The sequence below is a fragment of the Labrus mixtus genome, chromosome 2 (genome assembly GCF_963584025.1).
Source record: "Labrus mixtus chromosome 2, fLabMix1.1, whole genome shotgun sequence".
In the NCBI taxonomy this organism is placed as follows: domain Eukaryota; kingdom Metazoa; phylum Chordata; class Actinopteri; order Labriformes; family Labridae; genus Labrus; species Labrus mixtus.
In genome coordinates this window covers 23,771,500-23,792,828 of record NC_083613.1, presented here as the reverse complement: position 1 = coordinate 23,792,828, position 21,329 = coordinate 23,771,500, and the positions used below count along the sequence as shown (strand labels likewise).

At 39.5% G+C, this 21,329-nt stretch overlaps 2 protein-coding genes across 3 annotated transcripts in view; one reads left to right on the top strand and one right to left on the bottom strand.

Moving 5' to 3' along the window:
* Window positions 1–883: 883 nt before the first annotated feature.
* si:dkey-27h10.2 (uncharacterized) lies at window positions 884–19,459 on the bottom strand. The gene is made up of 10 exons (XM_061057331.1): window positions 19,283–19,459; window positions 18,707–18,904; window positions 18,448–18,546; window positions 17,398–17,442; window positions 17,234–17,313; window positions 16,475–16,571; window positions 16,286–16,369; window positions 11,578–11,820; window positions 11,203–11,284; window positions 884–929 (listed from the first exon to the last, which is right to left on the bottom strand). The coding sequence occupies exons 1-9, from the start codon at window positions 19,314–19,316 to the stop codon at window positions 11,232–11,234; spliced, it is 933 nt and encodes a 310-aa protein (XP_060913314.1). The 5' UTR covers window positions 19,317–19,459; the 3' UTR covers window positions 884–929; window positions 11,203–11,231.
* The window catches only part of mmaa (metabolism of cobalamin associated A), a 147,602-nt gene continuing 136,553 nt past the window's right edge, over window positions 10,281–21,329 (top strand). For both annotated transcript variants that reach the window (XM_061057322.1, XM_061057314.1), the window contains exon 1: window positions 10,281–10,291. The gene's annotated coding sequence lies outside the window, so the exon portion shown is untranslated. The remainder of the gene's footprint in view (window positions 10,292–21,329) is intronic.

Genomic DNA, 21,329 nt, shown 5'->3' with positions numbered 1-21,329 from the left:
CAACATAAAAAATGTAACTTTTTTTTTTCATGGAGTGGATAATGAACAGTTTCAGACATTTTTAAGCATATCTTTTGGAATTTGGCAATATATACATTTAATACTAAGACTTGTATTTACACATACAAATGCATTGTGAAAACATATTATTTTTTCTACAATAGTATTTTAATAATGAACAATAACTTAAAAACACTATTGTACCTTTGTGTTCATTGAATAAGTGAAGTCATGTTAAACCAGCTGTACAGAGAATTTAAGGTGTAAATTAATTTATAGTATTTGTCAACAATAGAAATAAATGAAAACATAATCGTCCATTTGATGGTGACTACAGGAGAAGTTATAGTTGTTGACATTTCAATCAATCAATCAATCAATCAATCCATCATTATTTGTATAGTAGTATAGTATATAATTCATAAGTGTCAGATCGAGATGCTTTACAAAAGAGCACATGGGATAATATGCAAGCAGGATTTATCCTTTGTATTCCTCACGTTCCTGTTGTCCACACTTCCTTGCCGCTGACGTTCCACTTTTCATGAATAAACACTTTTCTGTGTTATAAGAATATTATTTGTTGTTAAAATACTAATGTATTCCATGTTATAATTAAACATAAATCCTTAACAGAGAGAGATCAAACCTGTGTTTTACTTACACCAAAATATATCCAGTATATCCACCCTAACCCTAACTAGTCATTCAATCCTGTAAGAAATGTGTTTATAAAAGCAAACTATGATACAGTTACGATTTTAACATCTAAAAAGCTGGACTCAGCTGATGTTTTAATTAAAAAACTGCTATAACAACAAACTATTCCCCTAAAGGAGGCAAAAGCTGACTTGATGCTTAAACAGTTTGAACTGATGTGTCCTTCTTTTTTTTATGCGCCCGTATGAGTTTGTGAGCAATTCCTCGATCTGGAAGGGAGAGAAAAAAAATGTTTCAATGTTTCCCATCCCACAGTCATGTGTCCAACAATCACCTGCTTCTCCCCTTGTAACTTCTGCTTTGACCAAGTTTATGTGACCTTTGCCATGCCCCTTTAGCTCTCAGGAGAAACATCTGTTTGAGGTAGAGGATAACTGACATAATCCTGCTCCAGATCTATTGATGTGATTTACGCTCAACCATTAAATGGCTGAAAAAAAGAGTTGCCCCTGAGGCCGGTGCGACAGCAGGACACAGTGGGTTTGTCTTGGATTCAACCTAATATATGTCTAAATACATAATTAGCTTTTTCTGTTATTGAACCTTTGAGTATTTACAGCCGTCATTTGAAGAAAATACTTTCAACAGGTTTGAGGGCAAACTGATCTATTGCACTTTGACAATCATTCAAACCCAATCGTATAGATATCAAATTTGTTCCCACAAACCACACAAGCTCTATTCTGACCTGAGTTAATCTGAACTGCATCTAAAATAAAGGAGTTTAGTTTGAGACCAGAGAACTGCGGCTCAGGTTTCAGGTAAGACTTCACATTGATCTTAGTCCAGGTTGCTATGGAGAGTTAAACCACAGTGACAGATTGGGATCTGTGGCGACCTGTTGGCCACTATACTGAAACCTGGCTGCTGAAAGATTGGGAATTCCAGGGGGGATTTAGTGGTCTGGAAGAAAATGCCCAACTGAATCCCAAGCAAGGGTATCTATCATTTCCATTCACCCACAAATAGAAAACCCACAACATCATTCAGGTAAAACAATGAAACTTTATGGGGACCAATGGGGGTTAAGTAGGTTCTTTAGTTTTTCTTTTTAACTTTATTTGGCCTCTTAAACAATCTAATAGTTCTCTGTGGAAAACAATCAGGGTATATGGAGAGCGAACTCTTCAACACCCCTATTGCAGCAATATTTCACTTTTTTTGCTAAAGTCAACAGTTTAACATTACGTCAGAAGTTGGAACAACTGGAGCGATAAAATGCATCAGCCCTGATTGATTGACTACCCCAAGGTTAAGTTTTCCTGAACTACAATGCAGAATGCTGTTTATGGTGCTTATCTAAAACATAAAAGTAAAACCAATGGCATGGAAAAAAAATAATTCAACTATTGCAGAAATGTTTTGTCTTGAAACCAGCCAGCTGAAAGTGAATGCATTATGTTTAAATAGCACTCAATATCCTGTAACTATAAAGAACTTTGACATTTTGGACTGAAATGTGACTGAAATAATGCTGGTTCAGGGATAGATAAGCGTTATGAAAACTTTAACCTTACACTGATATGTGACCGGAGTCAATGTTAAAAATCATTTAAATACACTGTGCTAACCTACAGTCCCTTTAGAAACCAAGTTAAGTTAGCAAGCCTGCTACTTTTTTCTTCATTAAGGGCCTGAGTTCACCAACAGTGTTTTTTGAGCTAGCATCCTGCACAACCTCTGTTTTAAAGAGTGCTTATAATCTGCACCTACTGTTGCTTAGTTACAAAAGTTGTCTTGTGGCACTTTCACTCCTCTTGGTAGTGACCATTTAATCTGTTTTAAATTGCATCTCATGCTTCATATTTTGTAATCCAAGGAACTATTACATACAAATATTACAGAGAACATAAAAACAACCCAAAGGAATTGTGTCCTGACATTTACAGCGGCTTTATAGCTGGAAATTGTACCATGAAAAAAGACAAGTCTTGTTAAATGAGATAAACCTTGATGAGAAAATAATCAGTTTCTCCACACCGCTGTAATTTACAAAATCGATATAAGTCCCGCCCCCTCTTTAGTTTGATTGGTCGTTGGTTGAAAAGTAACATTGATGGGTGTAGCAGTGTTACTAAAGTTTAAATAAACTATTTTCAGCTGAGAGCTGGGACAAAAAAACAGCCGATCGCAATTAAAACTTTGGGTTTTTAACATAAACCGCCAACTGCCATGCCCGCATTAATGGCAGGTGAGGTTTACAGTTTGATATGCAGATTTAACAACAGTACTTCGTTGCTCTCACTCGAATGTTTCAACACTAAATATGTACACACATCAACTCAGAGACATGAAAGGAAACTAAAGTTAAAAATGTTTAGGAAATTCTATTCAGCATCACCTGAGATACTTTAAACTTTGAGTAAATGATGAGAGACTGAGATGTAATAAAGCTACGGTGTGACTCTGACAGCTTGACACTGCCTGAAGAATGTGGAGCCGATGCCGGAGGCGATACCAGCAGGTGAATGAATGTCTGTCTGTCAGCAGGCCTCCTGATCACAGTCACACTGCCAACTGCACACAGCCAGGGCAGGAATGTTTGAACCTGCCTGGAGAGGACAACAAGAGACAAATCTGTCCCTACAACTGTGGACCTCATGGGGTTTGAATCCTGGGGGAGTTGCAGGTCAGTGAAGAACTATTTGCATTAAGATATAGGAACCTGGATATGAAGGTGGTTTCATCATGCTGCTATTATCAAGGCCTCTAGACTAGACAAACATTTTAGCAATGCCAGCTTCTTTGCTTTGGTAGGGATGGCAAGTTAGGGCGGACTCACACTAGGCAATCTGTACCGTGCCTAAGCTCGCTTCACCCCTAAAGTCTAGATCGTTTGACTAGTGAGTGCTCCAATCCGTGCTCAAGAATGGTACACTTCCTTGGCCCTGGCTCCCTTAGAAGAAGTGTGCTTCGACACACTACCGTTCATGCACCAGCACAAGCATGGATACACAATGTACACAGCCTTCATTATGGAGAAATCCTGGAGTTTTATGGCTGTTTCTGACAAAAATGAAAGCCAAAATAAGCCACAAAGTCAGTAAAGCAGCTGTAATATTCTCTGTGCTGTTGTGTTGTGTGGACGCGGACTCAACAGCGCATCTCTTTATTTTTTTACTTTTTATTTTCGAGTCCGCCTGTCTTGTAAACTAAGCACGCTTCGTGATTACGACATTGTGTACAAGAGGTAACCTTGCTCAGGCCCAGTTAGTCAATGAGCAGTGTGAGTGCAGGACAGCAGGGGAAGGGGGGGGGGGCAATCGTGCTTAAGCACGGTACGGGACAACTTTGCCTAGTGTGAGTGCGCCCTCAGTCCGTTGGTTGAACCATCATTTCACTCTGGAGTGGACAGGGTGGATTGCCAACAGATTTGGTGCAGATAGTCAAAGTCCCTGGAGGGTCAACTCTAAAGACTTTGGTGAGCTTATCTTCCTTTATATGTTGAAGGTTGGAGAGCTACTGAATGGCTACTGCCAGTATCTTTCTGGATGGCTAGCAGGTTGACATTTACTAACAAGCTACAGCTGTTCACCTTCTTAGTAATTTATGAATTCTAAAGTGTCTGCCGTGACAAATATCTCAGATTTATTAACGCACAGTATTTAAATTCAGTCGCCAGGGAGCTCTCAATCAAACAAAACCCAAGAGATGACGTTGATGCTGGCACGAAATTATGGGAAGGATTCTCTCTGCTACTCCACCCCCACTCCCAATGAAAATGAACTCTGAGTTGACTGTGGTCAAGACAAACAGGCGAAACAAACATGAGGAAGAACCTACTGTATGTTTACCTACTAGCTAATGTATCAAAGTATAATTGAGATGACGTTTTTATCAGAGCAGCACACACAGCAACAATACGGCAGCTTTCAGCAGCAGTTCCGGCTTCCTTATGTAGCGTCCCTTAACATACCATCCATTGATTCCATGGCAACAATAATCATGTCATGTCTGTCATGGCGGCTGCTGCGACCCATATGTCCCATTAAAACTATAAAATTAAGGATTTCTCTTGCTTTGATAACTGTTGGCAATATTTAAAGGTATTAAAAATATAAATAACATAAAAGAATACTCTCTTTTTGTTTTCTCTACAAATTGTTTTCACTATGTACTCCTGCACTTTTCTTGAGTGACATGCAGCATTTTGTATAGAAGCATGCACTACTAAATTAAGCCCTCGAAATGTTTTGAAGGCCACCTGCCAGAGTATGAACTTAAAGGGATACTTCACCCATTTGCATTAAGCTTTGTATCATTAGAAACCTGGTAGTATTTTTGAATGTTCGTGCGTCCTGCCCTCATTTTCCCCTGAGATGGGAAATCTTTGTATTTCTGAGTCTGTAAAGGATCTTCCAGTGACGCAAAATGACGATTTTTGCGTCACTGGAAGCTGTTGCGGTTAGCGGGGTGAAACTACAACGCTAGTTCCTCATATTTTCGACCACTGAAGCTACAGACCAATCACAGATCAGTGGGTGGGAACTCACTCCCAGAATCGCAACTTAACGTCCGCCATATTGCTTGGAAGCTATGCTAACAGGCTCTATGGGGAAAGCTGATAATGGCGGAAAAATATAAATATAGCGGCGAGACGGCTGCTGCCGACAGGCTGGTCTTGTGTTTTGGCCGGGCGCTGGCCGCCGCGAGCCCAGCTGCCGAGACATAATGCCTGTCTGTGGCGGTGAGGACGAGGAGCCCGGGCCGGCTCGAGCTGGGGTGGACTGGTAGTGTTGGTGCTCTCATTGTTTGCCTATTGACACAGACATAGAGCCTTTCCAAGATCAATTCTGGAAGAAATCTCTGAATCAGTTGAGGAAACGGCCTCATGTGTTGAAGTAAATATGTCTGTAAATGTTTTTATTTATTTCTACTGCTATATTGTATATTTTGGAGAAACCGTAACGATCGAATTTCCCTCTGGGATTAATAAAGTATTTCTGATTTTGAATTAGAGGACCTTAGTGGGAGTGGCCTGCGGTGCTGTGCATTCTGGGATTTGGTGTCTTTCATCAACATGAGCCAAAAAGACACTTTCTGCCTTTTCACGGCCAAGAAAGCACCAACTTCAAAATTTATTTCACATTTCTACTACATATATGAGCCAATGTCAATACAGATTCATGTTTCAGCAGGTGAAGTATCCATTTAACTACAAAGGAAGAATGCTTAAAATGTGACACTCTTGTTGTAAAGTGTCTATGGTGTAAATAGTAAAGGTCAAGGCCCAGCATACTTTGTCATCTCTTAAAAAAAGAGGTTGTAGGTTGGAGCATCAGGGAAAGGAGGGTAAAGATTCTTTGAGACCTTTCACTTTCCTTTTGAAATACTGACTAGATTGACTTTAACTGCAGCATGAGTGGAACTTGATTTAAAAATACAAATACACAAACTGTACTTTGAGGTAATTTTGGGCTGGAAAAAAAAGCTTGAATTTTCATCTTCCTCCTTGTTCTCACAAATATTGGTTTCATTTTTTTCAGGTTCTGTCATGTTCAGGGGTCTTTGTTGAAATGTATCCTGGTTTTGGGCTTCACATCACAGCAGCCGCTATGCATCCAATTCTGAAGAGACTTGCTCAGTGACAGGTAAAGAATGTGAGCCAGTTGACTCTGACATTGAGGCCACATTATTCTCCTGCAGTCACCGTGGACCCTTTAATTAGGATTGTCTGACCTTTGAGCCTTGGAAAGGACTTCAACCCAGAGGCCTCTCTAGGTCAAAAAACCAAAGTGGAAAGAGCACTGATGCTTCGGTTTTGATAAAGAAGCATGGCGCAGGAAGCTAACCTGTGAGGAAAGCTTCAATCTGTGCACATGGTCTGAAGAGTTCTGCATTGGTTTGACAATCAGGTTGACCTCATTTGTCACTGTCTGAGTCTGTTTTACAAAAGCAAACCATGACCTCATAAGGGGCTCAGTTTCAAAACAAACTAGACAAATTTATTTGGATAACAATAAGCTTGTATCCTGCTCTTTTTTTTTTTGGTGCACAATTTCTAACATGTTGACAGAGTGTTAAGGGGAATTACATCCTTACAGGTCAAAGGCCAAACACCACTGACAGATTTATTTTGTCCAATGACACTCCCTTCTATGCCTGGAATGACTATTACATATCTTTTACTTAGAGCGCTAACAACTGCATCCAACCACATATACAGCCTCTTTATATTTAATTTCATTAAAATGAATGAAGATTAGGCACTAAAGCACAACATTAAAAATCCAAGGCCTAATTTACATACAGAAATAAGAAAAAAGGTCAAGACATTATTAACCTGCTGTAAAATGGAAACTTTAATCTGCTCCCAGACTTTTTAGTTACATTAAAGGGGCTGCTGACTTCAACCACACATTTCCCTTACAGATATAAAAGCATCATCAATCATTTCATCTCTGGACTCTCAGGAAGAGCATGAAGAATAAGGTTTCTTTGACAGCTTCAATATCAGCTGTTAGAATAAATGTTTCTTTTTTTTTAATGCCTTAAAAAAAAAAACATACTTTTTTAAAATTTGGAGCACACATCAGGATCACTAAATGATAGAATGGTTTGACAATGTAAAATTAAACTGAATTAATAAGCCTTTAACTGACCTGAATGCATTACAAGAAATAAGCTTTGGTCCTGTGTGGCCCCTCACAAAAAGCTCTACAATGATCTGGATAATCTTCATTCAAACTTGTGGATGAGCCAATAATATAACCTCACAAAGCCTGGTAGTTTGACACTGATGATGGAAACCAAATGCATCTTTTTTTTATTGAACGCTAGCTTTTGTTTTGATGCCAGGATGAGGGTGTCTGGGTAATCATTTCTGTTTACCCCAAAATACTGACAAGAATGAACTTAACATCTATGCACAAGGCTTTTATTTATTTTTACTGTAAAGCTTGTGATAATGCACACTTTGAACATTCCTTTGGATAAAATAAATGTCGAAGGACTTTTTATATATAATGAATGTCATCTTAATCCAAATTCAGTGTTATCAAACTTACAATTTAAAGTGATGGACATGTCTTAAACACCTTAATGTTGTTGTTGGGTTTATTTAAACTTGTAGATGATGAACATGATATTTTATACACTAATGGGAGAGAGTGGAATGACATGCGGAAAAGGAGCCACAGGTGGAATTCAAACCTGGGCCGCCAGCCTCTCTACTTGGGGCGCAACTAGCTGTTGGACTAACTCATCCAAGGGCACCCAAAAGCCTTTTTTTTTTTGTCTGGCATTCAGTCAGAAAACAGAATTCACCAAAATCTTCACATGAAAAAAGTGATGACACACAGTTGTCAGCCCCAAAGTGCATAAACAGCATGTATGCAAGACACAGCCCTTTAATTATACAAGTCTAAAAGTCGTCATCAAGCCTTTGCATTACAAGTTTTCAATGACTCGACCAAAACTTGATGTTTTGTGGTAGGAAGTCGAGAGAGGAAGTGGCAGAAAACCTCCTCCACCAGCTGTTTGCTCTCCGTAGTGTGAAGGGAGAGTCAGTCTGCATTTTCCGACAGTCCCTCCCTCCTGTAAAGATGCCCAGGTGTAACAGCCAACCAGCCGATCTAAACCACATCAAACCATCCAGGCAGGAAGCTTCCCTTAACTGTTATTACTGAGAGAAAAACCCTGTATTTACCGTATGGTGCATTGTCATCTTGCCAACCCATGACTCATTGTTTACACCTGCAGATGCGCCCAAGAAAATAATGACTTTTGATGTTACTAGAAGCCAAAAAAAGAGACAAAAAGTTTCAAAGTAAAAACCATTAATTCAATTCAAAATCTTAAGTCGTTGCCTATCCTCGCAAAAAATTGTAAGAACAAAGATCTTCAGATCCTTGACCCATGTCATTTCCTTGACCTGTCTCTGAACCAGCACCATCAGCCACTCTCCAAAAACAGCCTCTGTTAATAAAACAAGCTGCCTCTAGTTAACTACTACCCCAGTTTGTCTCACACAGTTAAATCTCAGTCTGTCGCTCTCTTTCACTTGCCACCTCCTCTCTGAAATATTCATCCCAGGCAGGACAGACAGTTTCCTCCAACATTACCCATCAAACATGAAAGCCCAGCGCTGACTGGAAAATGACACAGTGAAGCCCCGGGTCTAATTATGCTGGTTTAGTTTATGACTTGTCAGCTCGTATCCATTACCCTCAACAGCAGAACGATGAGCAGCCTTTCAACTGCAGTTTCCAGGTTGCTTATCACTTCCCAGACCAGGTGGGAAAGAGTGAAGAGTGCACTTCTTACTTTTTCCAATTGGGAGCTTTGGAATTTCTGGTATTCTCAGGACATGTTTTCTATGAAACAAGTTTAAATATCATCTTAGAGCAAAGACAAAATCTTAATCTCAAATGTATCTTTAAAACAAAATTTTAATATTTACTTCCAATAGCACTCCTTCCACGTTTTGCACATATCCAGAATTGACCAAAGTGAGGAACTTAATATAGATGTGTGTTCATGTGAGAGTAGTTTGCACTAAAAATGTTGTTTTCTTAGAATACATTAAAAGGTTCACATATGATACATCTCTTCTTCCTGTTGTTTTGTTGAGGAAACAAAAGAAATGAGACCATGTCAATAGCATTTTTGGCAGCTTAAAATTATGTATTTGTGTGGCTATTAGGTTACACGCTCCCAGGCACAAGTAAATGACTTTGACAAATGTAAACAAGATTTCCTTTCCATGACCTTCCAATACATACATTGTGAGTCTTAAGTTATTTTGGATGAGCATTCAAAATATTGAAAAGCCACCAAGTCTAAAAGCTTTGGTCTATCTTCAGACATCTTGGTATTTAGACAAATGTTTGCATGTTAAAAAAGTCTTGTCAGAAGACAAGGGAGCGATACTTTTCCCAAACTGAGTAAACTTCATACCACCAGAAATGAATACAGCTGGATGCCTTAAGCTATAGAATCCATCAATGCAAAATGTCTCACCTGTAAAAACTTTCCCCCCCCCAGGCTGTTTTGCAGATGAAACTTAAAACATTTTCTTAGCTGTTTTTTTCTTCAATTTGTTTTTGGACAAAAGGAGAGAAACAATTAGATCAGTTTCAGAAAATAGGTCACCTGCAATTTTCTCCTCTTTTCTCTGTAGGAGCTCTGGACAATGCAGGAGTAAAGTAATGTTATGTAGCAGTGATGTCTTTTGATTTAAGTTGTCTTGAGAACATTGGATTGTGTCCATATAGGTAAACAAATGTGGTTGAGGTGCGTGCTGAATGGACCAGTTGGCATTATGTTTTTTCCTGAGTTTGGTGCTATTTTGACATCTAAAGCCATTTAGTTAAGGTTAGATAAGATCTTGACTGACACAAAAGAGGTTTGTATCGAACTTACCAAAACAGGAAGAATTTGATTGTTAGAGTTGGTTCAGATGTAGAACTGTAATTTTAAATTATTAATATAACTTTGGCTTTCAGATACAATATATGAGATAATCCCAGTAATCATCTGTCCCAAGATATATAGGATAGAAGTGAGGGCCTCCCCTGAAATACTTGGGATATCTAAAGCTGGTGCTTTTGTGAGAATGGAGATGATCCGTGAATGATGAACACACAGCATCTGAGCGCTCAGCTTCAGATGTGAGCTTATCATCAGGTGTTAAGAGCAGTGTGAATTCCTCTGGACTCAGGCTCCTTCCTTGAGTGTTTCTGAGCAGATTGGGGGGGGGGGGGGGGGGGGTGCAGGTGCTGGTGTGGGCCTTACATCCTGAAGTACATGATGACTAGACTGAGAGGGCCCATGTTAGTACTCGTGTAAAAAGACTCTGGGAGATAGGACAGCAGGAACAGAGGGGCAAAAGAATGCAGCCAAGTGTGGATTGTGTTGGATGAATTAGGGGGATCACGGTAGAAAATCAGTATAGTCTCACATTAATAAAGTAACAAGCACTGCTTTTTCATAATTATGTTTTTTCAGTTACTGTAACGGGTTATGTGGAACTTTGGTCTTGTGATAATGATGGAGGTGGTAGGGTTAACAAGTCAGATTGGGAATTAGGTAACAAATAGTCAATTTCATACCATTTTGCAGACTGACATATAGTTATCTTGCAAATGACATCTTTTTTTGTTATATTAAAAAATTACAGTCACAATCAAAACTAAAAGACACAGTTTGAAGGAATGATGACTGAATGTTGATACCGACTTTTTCAACCAGTAGAGAAACTCAGTTATGGATGCAGAAACAGTGTGTATTTATAAACTCCTAGATGCCAGACTGTCAGTGTGATTTACACTTTTTTGGACAGGCACATTTTTATAATTTTAGATTTAATGGTTATGACTCCTCTATTTTTACAATCATATTTCAGGACAGGAAGCTGTAACACAGCACTCCCAGTGGTGGTACGAGTGTGAATGTTGACATGCAGTTCGGGGAGGGGTTCCCTTTTACCAACACCTGAGCTGACTGAGCAGCTGCAGCACAGTGTCTATTCTGTGCTCTTACCAAGTTCCTGAAGAACAGCACAGGGGGCCTCATACAGGACAATCCAGAGGAACATCGCAGAAGCTGTTGCTGGACATCAACTCTGTTTAAAAGTCAAAGAAGAAATCATTTTTAGTACAAGTTACAAAAAAGAATGATGCATAAAAATAAACACTAAAACTTAAGCAAGTTGTATAATTCATCTTATTAGCTTTATATTTTCCCCCTTTTTTGATAGCATGTCTCAGAGAGAAAGTCAACTGTTGAAATCACAATCTTTAGGGTAATTTCGAGACACGATATTTGAAGAAATTCCCACGAAGTTTTCACTTTTCATTCAGCAGGAAATCTGTTCTCTGTTCTCGCCATTTTATGGGTACAAACTTAAATACCAACCCGGCTTCTGTCTGAAGTCAGCACTGTTGCTGTTGTTCTCGTTTGTCTCCTTTAGCGATTCCACTGAGGTCTTGTTGGAGACGGCACCTTCGTCATCAGTTTTCTCGTCCACACTTGGCTCCACAGGTGCAGGAGGAGTCGTCTCAACCACTTCCTCTTTGGGTTTGTCCTCAGGGCTGTCTGGTGCTGGTGCAGGAGCTGCAGACTCAGCAGCAGGTTCAACAACAGATTTATCAGGATCAACTGTGAAGGGTAACAAAAAACACCACATATCTTTTTCAGTGATTATCAAGAAAATATTTACTGTATGTGACACAAAGACTCACAGTATGGCGCAAAAGCAGACTCAGAGGGAATGTTATAATTCAGTCCTCTAATCCAGGAAGGGTTCTGTACACGGTAAGGTAATAATAAACAAATCCAGAGGGCTGGGCAAGGCAAGGTCAAAACGGCAGCGATGGTCATACACGAGGCTCAAGAATAATTATGATGCCGGGCCGAGGGTACACTGAGAACACAACGAACTGGCAACAGGAAGGAGAACACACAGGGATTAAATACACAGACAATCAGGGACCAACGAGACACAGGTGAGGGTAATCAGGGCGGAGCTGACACACAAGGCAGGGACAAGAGGGGCAGGATCTGAAAGACAGAGACAAGGGTGAATACCAAAACACAACATAACCCAGGAAATAATATTCAAAATTGCAAAACACAAAACAAAACCTAATGCAGACTGAAACCCTTGTCAGTATGTGCATGAAACAAAACAGCACACAGGTTGAGTCATTGGCTTAAACTGGAAAAACACAACATGTATGTCATGCAGTTTTAATCGGAAGTTTAGCTGTTGCAATAAATAAATTGTGAAATGTTGTTTTGACATTTTTTCCATCATGTTAACTTCTATGACATTGCAGATTTGATTTTAAGGTCCATGGCTTTCTGTTTAATAACAGTATTTCTACACCTATAGCCTGAGGTAGTTTTGCCCTCTCTGACAGTCTTAGGGGTGGGGGTGGGGGTGGGGTTCTCTTGAGGCATTTCAGGGGGCCACCACGTTGGTAATGAGGTGGCTGATTACTGACCAGTTCCTAATGAGCCACAGCCATGCAGCTGTTAGAGGCTGTGGGAAAGTAGGGCAGCCCCATCATTATCCGACTCGGGGGTTAGGTGGAGGGAAAGCAGAGATGAAGGGGAGAGGAAGGTGACTGTTGTTCTGCACATAATTCTGCCATGACTCAGATGACTCCTCAGGCATTACCCCAATCCTCAGAGAATCATTGCTTCTGTCAGGTTTATGGGGAATGCCTAGAATCTTTATCACAGGTGGACTACTGACCTTAGCTTAGTGTTCAGTCACCTTGCACTGGAGATATGATCTGTATTTTAAACTTGTCACGTTAAATGTTATTTATTCTTCAATGAAATAGTTCAACAAGATATCACAACTTATTTTCCTTCCAGCAGGTATATGTGAAAGTAATTATCACATCATGCCATTTTATCAGATAAGCAGTGAAGCAAGGTGTGAGTTACCTAATTTTAAAGACCAGAAGCACATAGAAAAAGTGTTCTCCTTGCTCTCCTCTAGCCCCTCAAAAACTCACTTATCAATGCTTTGAGAACAACAGCTGGGTGTTCTGACTACCTGGATTCTTGTTCTCATTGTTGAACCAAAAAATTACAAGACAGTAACTCTGAAATATCTCAACAACCCAGGATGAATTGCCTTGAAATGTGATACAAAATCAAAAGTGACAAGACAATTTAGTGTAATGAGTTTGGTGTGATAAATTTGTCTAATACATGCCGTGGAGCCCTTGAGCAAGGCATCGTAGAAACCTTACTTGCCTTACATTAGGATGTTAGCTTGCTGATGTTAGCATAAAGGGTCAGAGACTGAGGTAGTGGTATGCTATTGTTAATGCTAATCAAAACTTGTTAAATGGTTGAGCAATGGTCCTCACGCCACACATTTCTGATACTGGAATTGGGGGATGTGACTGTTAGGCCCCCTTAAGACTATCTGAAAATGCAGTCCAACCCTTGTTACAAGGTAATTGGCCAAGTTAGCTAAATTGAGGAAGGGTTTAAATTTAAGGACTTAAGCTGCTTTGACCCTGGAACAATTTGCCTCAAAGGATTTTGGAGGTCTTTTTTTGCTAAGCTAAGCTAAATTCCTGTCTACTAAGTCCACAAGCTTTTTAACCTATTTTGGCAGATACAACCACTTCTCAGAACTTGTTTGGCTGCCATGTATAGACTTTGAGTGGCGTCTTCCTCCCTCTCCTGTTCACTTTGTTGCATGTGCTTATGTGGGAAAGTCTAGCTTCAGCCTGTTGTGGAGAGTGGTAACAATCGTCACACCTCAACTCTAAGAATAGGCTTACTTCTAAAACCTTCTGTGATAACACAGGTGTAAGAAAATCTGATTAAAGATCAAGGCCAGTTTTCCAAATATACAGTACATTCATTTCATCACTCTGAATCTCAATGACGGGTTGCACCATGTACGTATATGCCTTCTTCTCGGCCTCATCTACTGAAGCAATGCCCCTATGCTCAGTGATGTCTCACTGCTTAAAAAAAGGAAGAAGTATTTGCAAGCAACTAACAGGAAATTACAAATCGGACAGCTGGTGAAATATTTTTTACCAGCAACAGAGCGCATACACACGATATAATTTGGCTGACAATTGAGGCGTTTCTTCCATTTGACTGTGTTGTAATCTAGATTAGCTCTTTGTGTAAGCATGCGCTCCATACATTTTTGTCATATATTTATTTTATATGTATTTTATATTGAATGCTTTTTCAGGGACAGACATTGGAAATTAGCATTAGCTATAAATACTGTGCTGCAGTGCATTGGAAAATTGTTGTTCAGTTCTCCATGTATACTGCATCTGTTCCTGCCACATAAACCAGGGAGAAAAAAAAGTTTGTTGGTAGTGAAAGTCTAACTTTCGATTTACATTATAGAAGTCACCAGTCATTAAGTTAGTTTTCACTAACACATATTTTCACACTTATCTCATTCTGTGTTTTAACAATGTGTCTCATCAGTGAAGGAAACACCCCGCAAAAAACACGAGCCGATTCTTCTTCATATCAGAAAATAATTACTTGTAAAGACATTCTAGAAATAGTATTCATGCAAACCTAAAACAAAGTCACACAAACTTTTACCTAGTGGTTCAAGAGGACACTGTGTAAGTGTTTCCATTATGTCAAGGATGCTTGTATGAGGTTTCCGCTGTTATATTCAACAAAATTGTTGTACTATCTTAACTTGTGTGCACGGAAATGTCTATCATGTGCAACAGAAAATAATCTCCAGTGGAAATTGTTGCCTAACAGATTTTGGCATTGTTGTGAAATCACAATTTGTTAAACGTCTGTTTCTTCAATACCCAGTTCTCCAATTGAAAAACTGTGAGTTTAAGTGTTCTGGAAAAACCTTCGTCATGAGTTAAATCCAGATTGGTATTGGATTGGATTTAATTCAGAATTAACAAACCCAGGTGTATGATTCCAAAGTTGGTTGTTGACCTGCTCTGATCGCTGGCAAGGTTTCATTAAGTCTTTCCCCTGAGAGCTACTGTAGCTGCTTTTGAAACGACCATCAGCACTGTCCATTTAAACAAAGTGTGGCCTGGAGCGCAAAGGCAGGTCCAGACATGAACTGCCTCTTTTACCTTTCTCATTCAGCATGGGAAGACTTCCTGGAGTAAAATAGGAACACTTCATTCATTCTCAGACAAATGAAAATGTCAAAACAACAACACAAGAATAAGCACCACGAATTTTGGCACTGAGTATTATCGATGAAATCTAACGAGAGGTGTATACAATTCAGATGAAGTCCTAAAAATGTGTTGGCTTTGCTACCAAATATCTAGACTTTTTTTTTATTAAGATAAAGGCTTCGTATTTCTTGTAAAAAAAAAAATGAAGAAAAACAATTCTTATTTTCTGCGGCAAAATGACACTATGTTTATCAACCACTGTAGGAGACATGAGGTGCATGCTGCAGTTAAGATGAATAAGCTTGTGATGTGTAAACTTGACTTCCATTTCCATCAAGTGGTGAACGTGTGAACTGCAGGCCAGTTTTTCAACTCCACATCTCTCCAAAAGAGGTAGTGTTGCGTGTCTGTATCGTGCAAACATTATGTCACTGACATTTCAAATTTTTACTTAGAAGTCCTCAACTGATGTGGATTCATTTGCACATCAGTGAATTTTCCTCTAGCCGGGCATGAGTCAGGCTTTTGTAAAAAAACACCTGTATTCCTTACCATAGAACTCACAACATCTTCACTCACAAACAATTTAGAAATACCTTGTGGTTTTGTATTTGAGAGAGTGGTATCTTAACATTTTTCTTTTTCACATTTATATTTGGCTGATGAATCATTTTTAAAGCATATTTTCTTCTAACAAGTTCAAAGTACTCTGAACATCTCAATTTAAAGTTTCTTTGAGTTCCAGCCAGGCATACACAAACTGTGCTTCCTTTTATACAGCTTAACTGATCTTTAGAAAGAGGAAGAAACACAGGCCACAAAACGAGGGTTTAAATTCACAACTTAATGTGCTTCAACCGAAACAATCTCCCTGTTCTTCCTCTCTAGGGCTCCAATGATACAGTACGTAAACACAACCAGAGAATGCCGATCATGCCCCATGTCTATCGTACCTTTCTGCTCCTCCTGTGCTTCAGGTTTTGGCTCTGGTTCTTGTGGCTCTTTTGTTGATTCGACACTTTGAAAGGTTTGCAGGCCTGAAAAGAAAATCACAATCAGCTTATGTTTGTAAGGTAAATGTTTTGTTAATGTCCTCTCACTAACGATTTTGTTACTGTACACAGTTCATGTTCTGGACTAACCGTTCTGAGGTACAGTATTGATAGGCAACTCAGGCTCCACAGTGCTGAGAGGAATGTTGGCATCATCAGGTCTGGATGTGAAGTCAACAGAGTAGCGCTGTAGGATGAGGGGATTCAGAACACTCAGACAGGAATATGCATTTGAATGCCACAACCAGTCTAAAATCAATTTGAAACTAATACCAGCAGCTGGCAGTGTTTGCTTAGCATTAACAATGGAAAAGGGTGGAATACAGCTAGCCTTGCTCTATAATTTCACAATTGTGGTAAAGTTTAGGGTACTAGTGGAGGGGGTCACTGGTATGGAAAATTGATCTGATTGCACTGAGAGATGCCAGTTCACTTCCCAAGCACTGTAGAGGAGCCTTTAAGCAAGTCATCATACCCCAGAATGCTTGGGGGCTCTTTCTACTTCAGCCCCTTACTAACATCTCCATGTCCGTGTATTCCTGGCCCAGTGACGAAACTAGTATAGTATGGTATGGTTATGTAATATGGCACAGTTAGCTAAAGTAAAGCCTTCCACCTAGTAATAAACCTTGTGATACCCTATTATGTGGATTGAACAAACACTGTACTAAATGTATTCATATTTTAAGGCTAGCTGTTACACTATTTTTTCTGCATTCATGTGAGGCTTTGCTTACAAGCTGCTTTTTGGAGCATGATTATAGTGAGAAAACCATCTGCTCATATCTCCAAAAAAAATGTAAAACGATGCCTGAATCATTAGTTGAAGAAACTTTGAATCAAACTTACCCTTCCTCTCTTCCGTGCCAAGAAACAGACAACACCAAATCCAAGAGCGATGATGATAATTATAATGAGGAAGGTGATACCTGAAGGTGGTTATACAATTCATGCTTACTATGATAATATTGTTGGTATAATGAGCTGAAGTGCCTTTAAACTAAGTCACTCACCAATAACGTCACCTCCTTTCGCTGCTGCCTTAACGGTGGTTTTGCCTGGAATAAACCCCAACAAAATAAGTTCATGTTTCAAAGCCCAAAGTCCAACATAAAACAACGCGTTTAATTATTAAGTTTGGCAGCAGGCTCAATAGCAAAACAAACAAATGGGTCGTCAAAGGATAGGCTTTTTTTCCCCCCATAATATAGTCAGAAGGAATTGTCGCAGCCAAACTTTAATTCATTATCAATTATAGAATTCAAGGTGCATTAACAGATTTTTTGCCAACGGGGACAAGTTACAAAACAAGTAGGCTAAAACCCAACTGTGATATTACCACTTAACAAACATTTGGCTAATGTGGTAGCGAACAATTGTCTTTGATATTTACACTTTTAGCCAACCGTACAAAACTGCCTCCAAAAAAAAAAATAGATAACAGAAACAGTCCAATTTCCAGTGTCTTTGTTCTCTTCTAGGCTCTACCTATGTCTTTAAATGTAGGCTACTGTGAATGCATCAGAACTTTTATGCTGCAGCATTTACCCGTTAAAGTACATTTGTGAGAGCTAAGAGGCTGAGCCAAAAAAGTGTCAATGTAATGTTCAGAACTCAAGGAAGTGAGGATAATTGGCTCTTTGTATTCTATGTTCTATCCATTGTAAATTCAAATAAAATTATACACATAATTTTGATTAAATCAGCCTTAAATTAATGACATTTAGATGGACTTCAAACATAATTTATCTAGTTTTGTTCTTCATTCAACATTTGGATTTATTTAGCAAAATATGTGCAGCCGGAGTTTCAGGTGTTGATGTGTAAATGCAGAAGATGGTGTAAGTTTTAGGTTATATTCATACAGTTCAAGTTTCATTTATATATAACTTCAGTAACTGAAATTGTTTACACTGACATATTTACAGACTCTTATGTAAATAGTATTTTTATAAGCATTCAACTGTAAGCATATTACAATGTTTGTTAAACTGTGGTATCCATGGGCTAAGTTAAACAGAAGATACTTGTATGTGTATTTTTTATTGACTCGGTGGTCGCACCTTTGTCCTTGTTGTTGTCTTCCATTGTAGGTGTAGGTGTAGGTGTATCAGTATAACCAGGTTTAGGTGTGGACATTTCAGGCGATGATGCTTTGCCATCTTGAGTAGTTCCACCCCAATCAGCGGACATGTTGTAGCAAACAAAAAAAGTGAATCAATAACAAATAAAAAAACATTTTTTTTTTTTTTTTTTTTTTTTTTTAAATGCTGAACTTAAGGGTACAAGCATGAAGGAATTAGTCAAGACAATTGCTCTCACCCTCCGTTCCTGTCGTTGTGGGTGTGCTGCTGTTGGTGGTGGTGAAGTTCATGGTACTAGTGGAGATATTGCTGGTGATGGCGATACTTATGGCGTTCATGGTAGATGTTGCAGCAGTTGAAGTAGTTTCGTTATTTGAAGATGTGCTGTTATTGAGTTGAGTTGAGTCTTCTGCTGTGACGAGAGCCACAATCAAACCTGCAGGAAAGAATACAGCCTTTGAAAAAACTGTGCAATGATGACATTAAAGGAGACCAAAGTTTAGCACAAAACTGTGGCAACGACTTCAAGTCTGCAGAAAACTTAGCTCTGTTAACTGTAAAGGGAAGTTACAGCACAAGTTCCGTCTGATAAGGTGTGACCCTGTTTGCCTTGCGATGTTTTACTAACACTTTTAGACTTCAGGTTTTTATTCATTAGACATTTTAAACAACAAAAAAACCTCAGCCAATGTATTGAATTTTAAAGCATTTTTACCATTTATGGTTAACTACCTGCCAGAACAGTTAAGTAACAGGGGTTCTCAAGAAAAAACAGCTGTATTTAAATAAAAACATTAAAAACATACATACTTACCTAGAATAAAGAAAGGAGGACGAATAAATGCCATTGTATGTTTGTTTGATGGCAGAAGCAGGTAGAATAAGTCCAGATGAATCGTTTTTTATTAACCAAAGAGCTCTGCCCGAAGATGATGCGTTCATGTGCTGTGTTTCTTCCTGAATACTTCAGTGTTGCATACCTCTAAAGGAACCTAAAAAGAGGATCAATGTCTCTCTCTCCACACAGGGTGCATTAAAGAAACGTGTTGCTCAAATGGTTTAAGTAAGAGGAAATTAAGAAGTGGTGTGTTGCCTCAGATTCTCCTCTCGGTACTCAACAAAACAGAGTTATATGACAAGGTTATATGTGCATTGTCACTAACAAAACTCTTCTTTTATAGTGTGCTTTAAATGTAGCATTACTTGATTTTCTTTACATACATTACAGCATTGGCATAGCTGTGCCAGCTGAAATATCAGTTAACTTCCATACAAAAGAGATTTGATCTGAATTTATACTTTTTTATTACTAACTGTCTGATTTTTTTTAACTGAATGACTGTAGAAAAAAATTGTGTTTTCTATTGTTGTCAATTCTATTTTCTGACAACTAGATGTCGCTGTGGGTAAGGGGAAAGACGCACAATATGAATGAGACAGTTGCACTTTTTCTGCTAAAGGTAAATTTAACTTACGTAAATCTTACCTGATTCTATTCCTTATATAATTAACAAAAAGAAAGAAATTTGAATCTGAAAGAAATCAGTTCCAAAAGATTCACAAAATGTACTAATCATTTGATTATGGTCTGTATCAGAGTTTCCTTTAACAACAAAGTTGAATCATTAATATCATTGGGTCCAAGAGAATTTTATGTGATATTTGGTGTCCAAAGGAGTTGTTACGATAGTATAAGAAAGCAAAAAAGCAATTAGAGGTGCAACTGTCATTCACCGACTCATAATAAGAAACTGAATCTGTCACTTTTTTGATACATTGTGAGTTGTTTTAGATTTGATCCCTTTGGGCTCTTGACTTTCATATCATGCACTTTCAGCTTATTTCTTGTAATTGATATTGCAAGTCTAAATGGATAAATCCAAGATGAAAACGCTGCCTTAATGCATATACTTTTGGAATGGTCATAAATGTGTGTGTGTGTGTGTGTGCAACTGTGTGAGCAGTTTTTTTTTTCACATGTGGGCGGGGTTGCTGTAAGGATATATGTGTACTCAGCCATCTAGCTTCATTTATTACTGTTTATTTCCCCATGCCAGTGCTAATCAGCAGCAGGATTAGTGTTAACTGCCACCCAGTCTCTGGCAGGCTCCACGTGGGGCTCCGCAGGCCCCTCCTGCAGACTGGCCAGACCAGGTCTGTCCCGGGATCCGCTCGCAGTGACGAGGGAACTTGGCAGTGTACTAATCCTGCAGAAAGACCCCAGTCTGGCTTCCTCTCTGGGCCACCTATCACCACATCAGAGAGACCAGGCAGCAGCACCGGGCCTGGCACTGTGGATGAGATAATCACGAAGGAGAGGAGAGGAGAGGAGGAGAGGAGAGGAGGAGAGAGGAGAGGAGAGGAGAGGAGAGGAGGAGAGGAGAGTAGAGGAGGGGAGGAGAGTAGAGGAGGAGAGGAGAGTAGAGGAGGAGAGGAGAGTAGAGGAGGAGAGGAGAGTAGAGGAGGGGAGGAGAGGAGTGGAGAGGAGAGGAGAGGAGAGGAGAGGAGAGGAGAGGAGAGGAGAGGAGGATGTGTTTCTCTGTGTATGTGTTTGAGGGAGACACAGAGAGTGGAGAGAGAGAGAGAGCCAGACCACCCACCCGGAGGATTCAGAGGCACAGGATTCACAGCCCATTCTGTTGACCTGCCACACCGCCTCAGCTCTGGGCAAGGCCCTCCCCAATTGTTCCGCCTGCTAACATGAGGAGGGGGGATGGGGGGGTGGACGAGCAGTAAACAGTGGGCCGAGCTTCTCTCCTTCAGCACACAAAGGGGCTGAATTGTGTCGGGGACTGGAGCACTTTTTAGAGTGGCCCTGCCATGGGGCCTGAATGAAACATCTGTGGAGGCTGAGCCCGAGG

Bases quoted from the DNA above. Each gene is read 5' to 3' on its own strand.
- si:dkey-27h10.2 (XM_061057331.1), bottom strand. From the start codon at position 19,316: ATGGCATTTATTCGTCCTCCTTTCTTTATTCTAG. The intron at 17,314-17,397 runs GTGAGTGACTTA...AACCACCTTCAG, and splicing joins GAAAGGAGGTGACGTTATTG to GTATCACCTTCCTCATTATA. The intron at 11,285-11,577 runs GTTGGTATTTAA...ACTTTTAAACAG, and splicing joins TGACTTCAGACAGAAGCCGG to AGTTGATGTCCAGCAACAGC.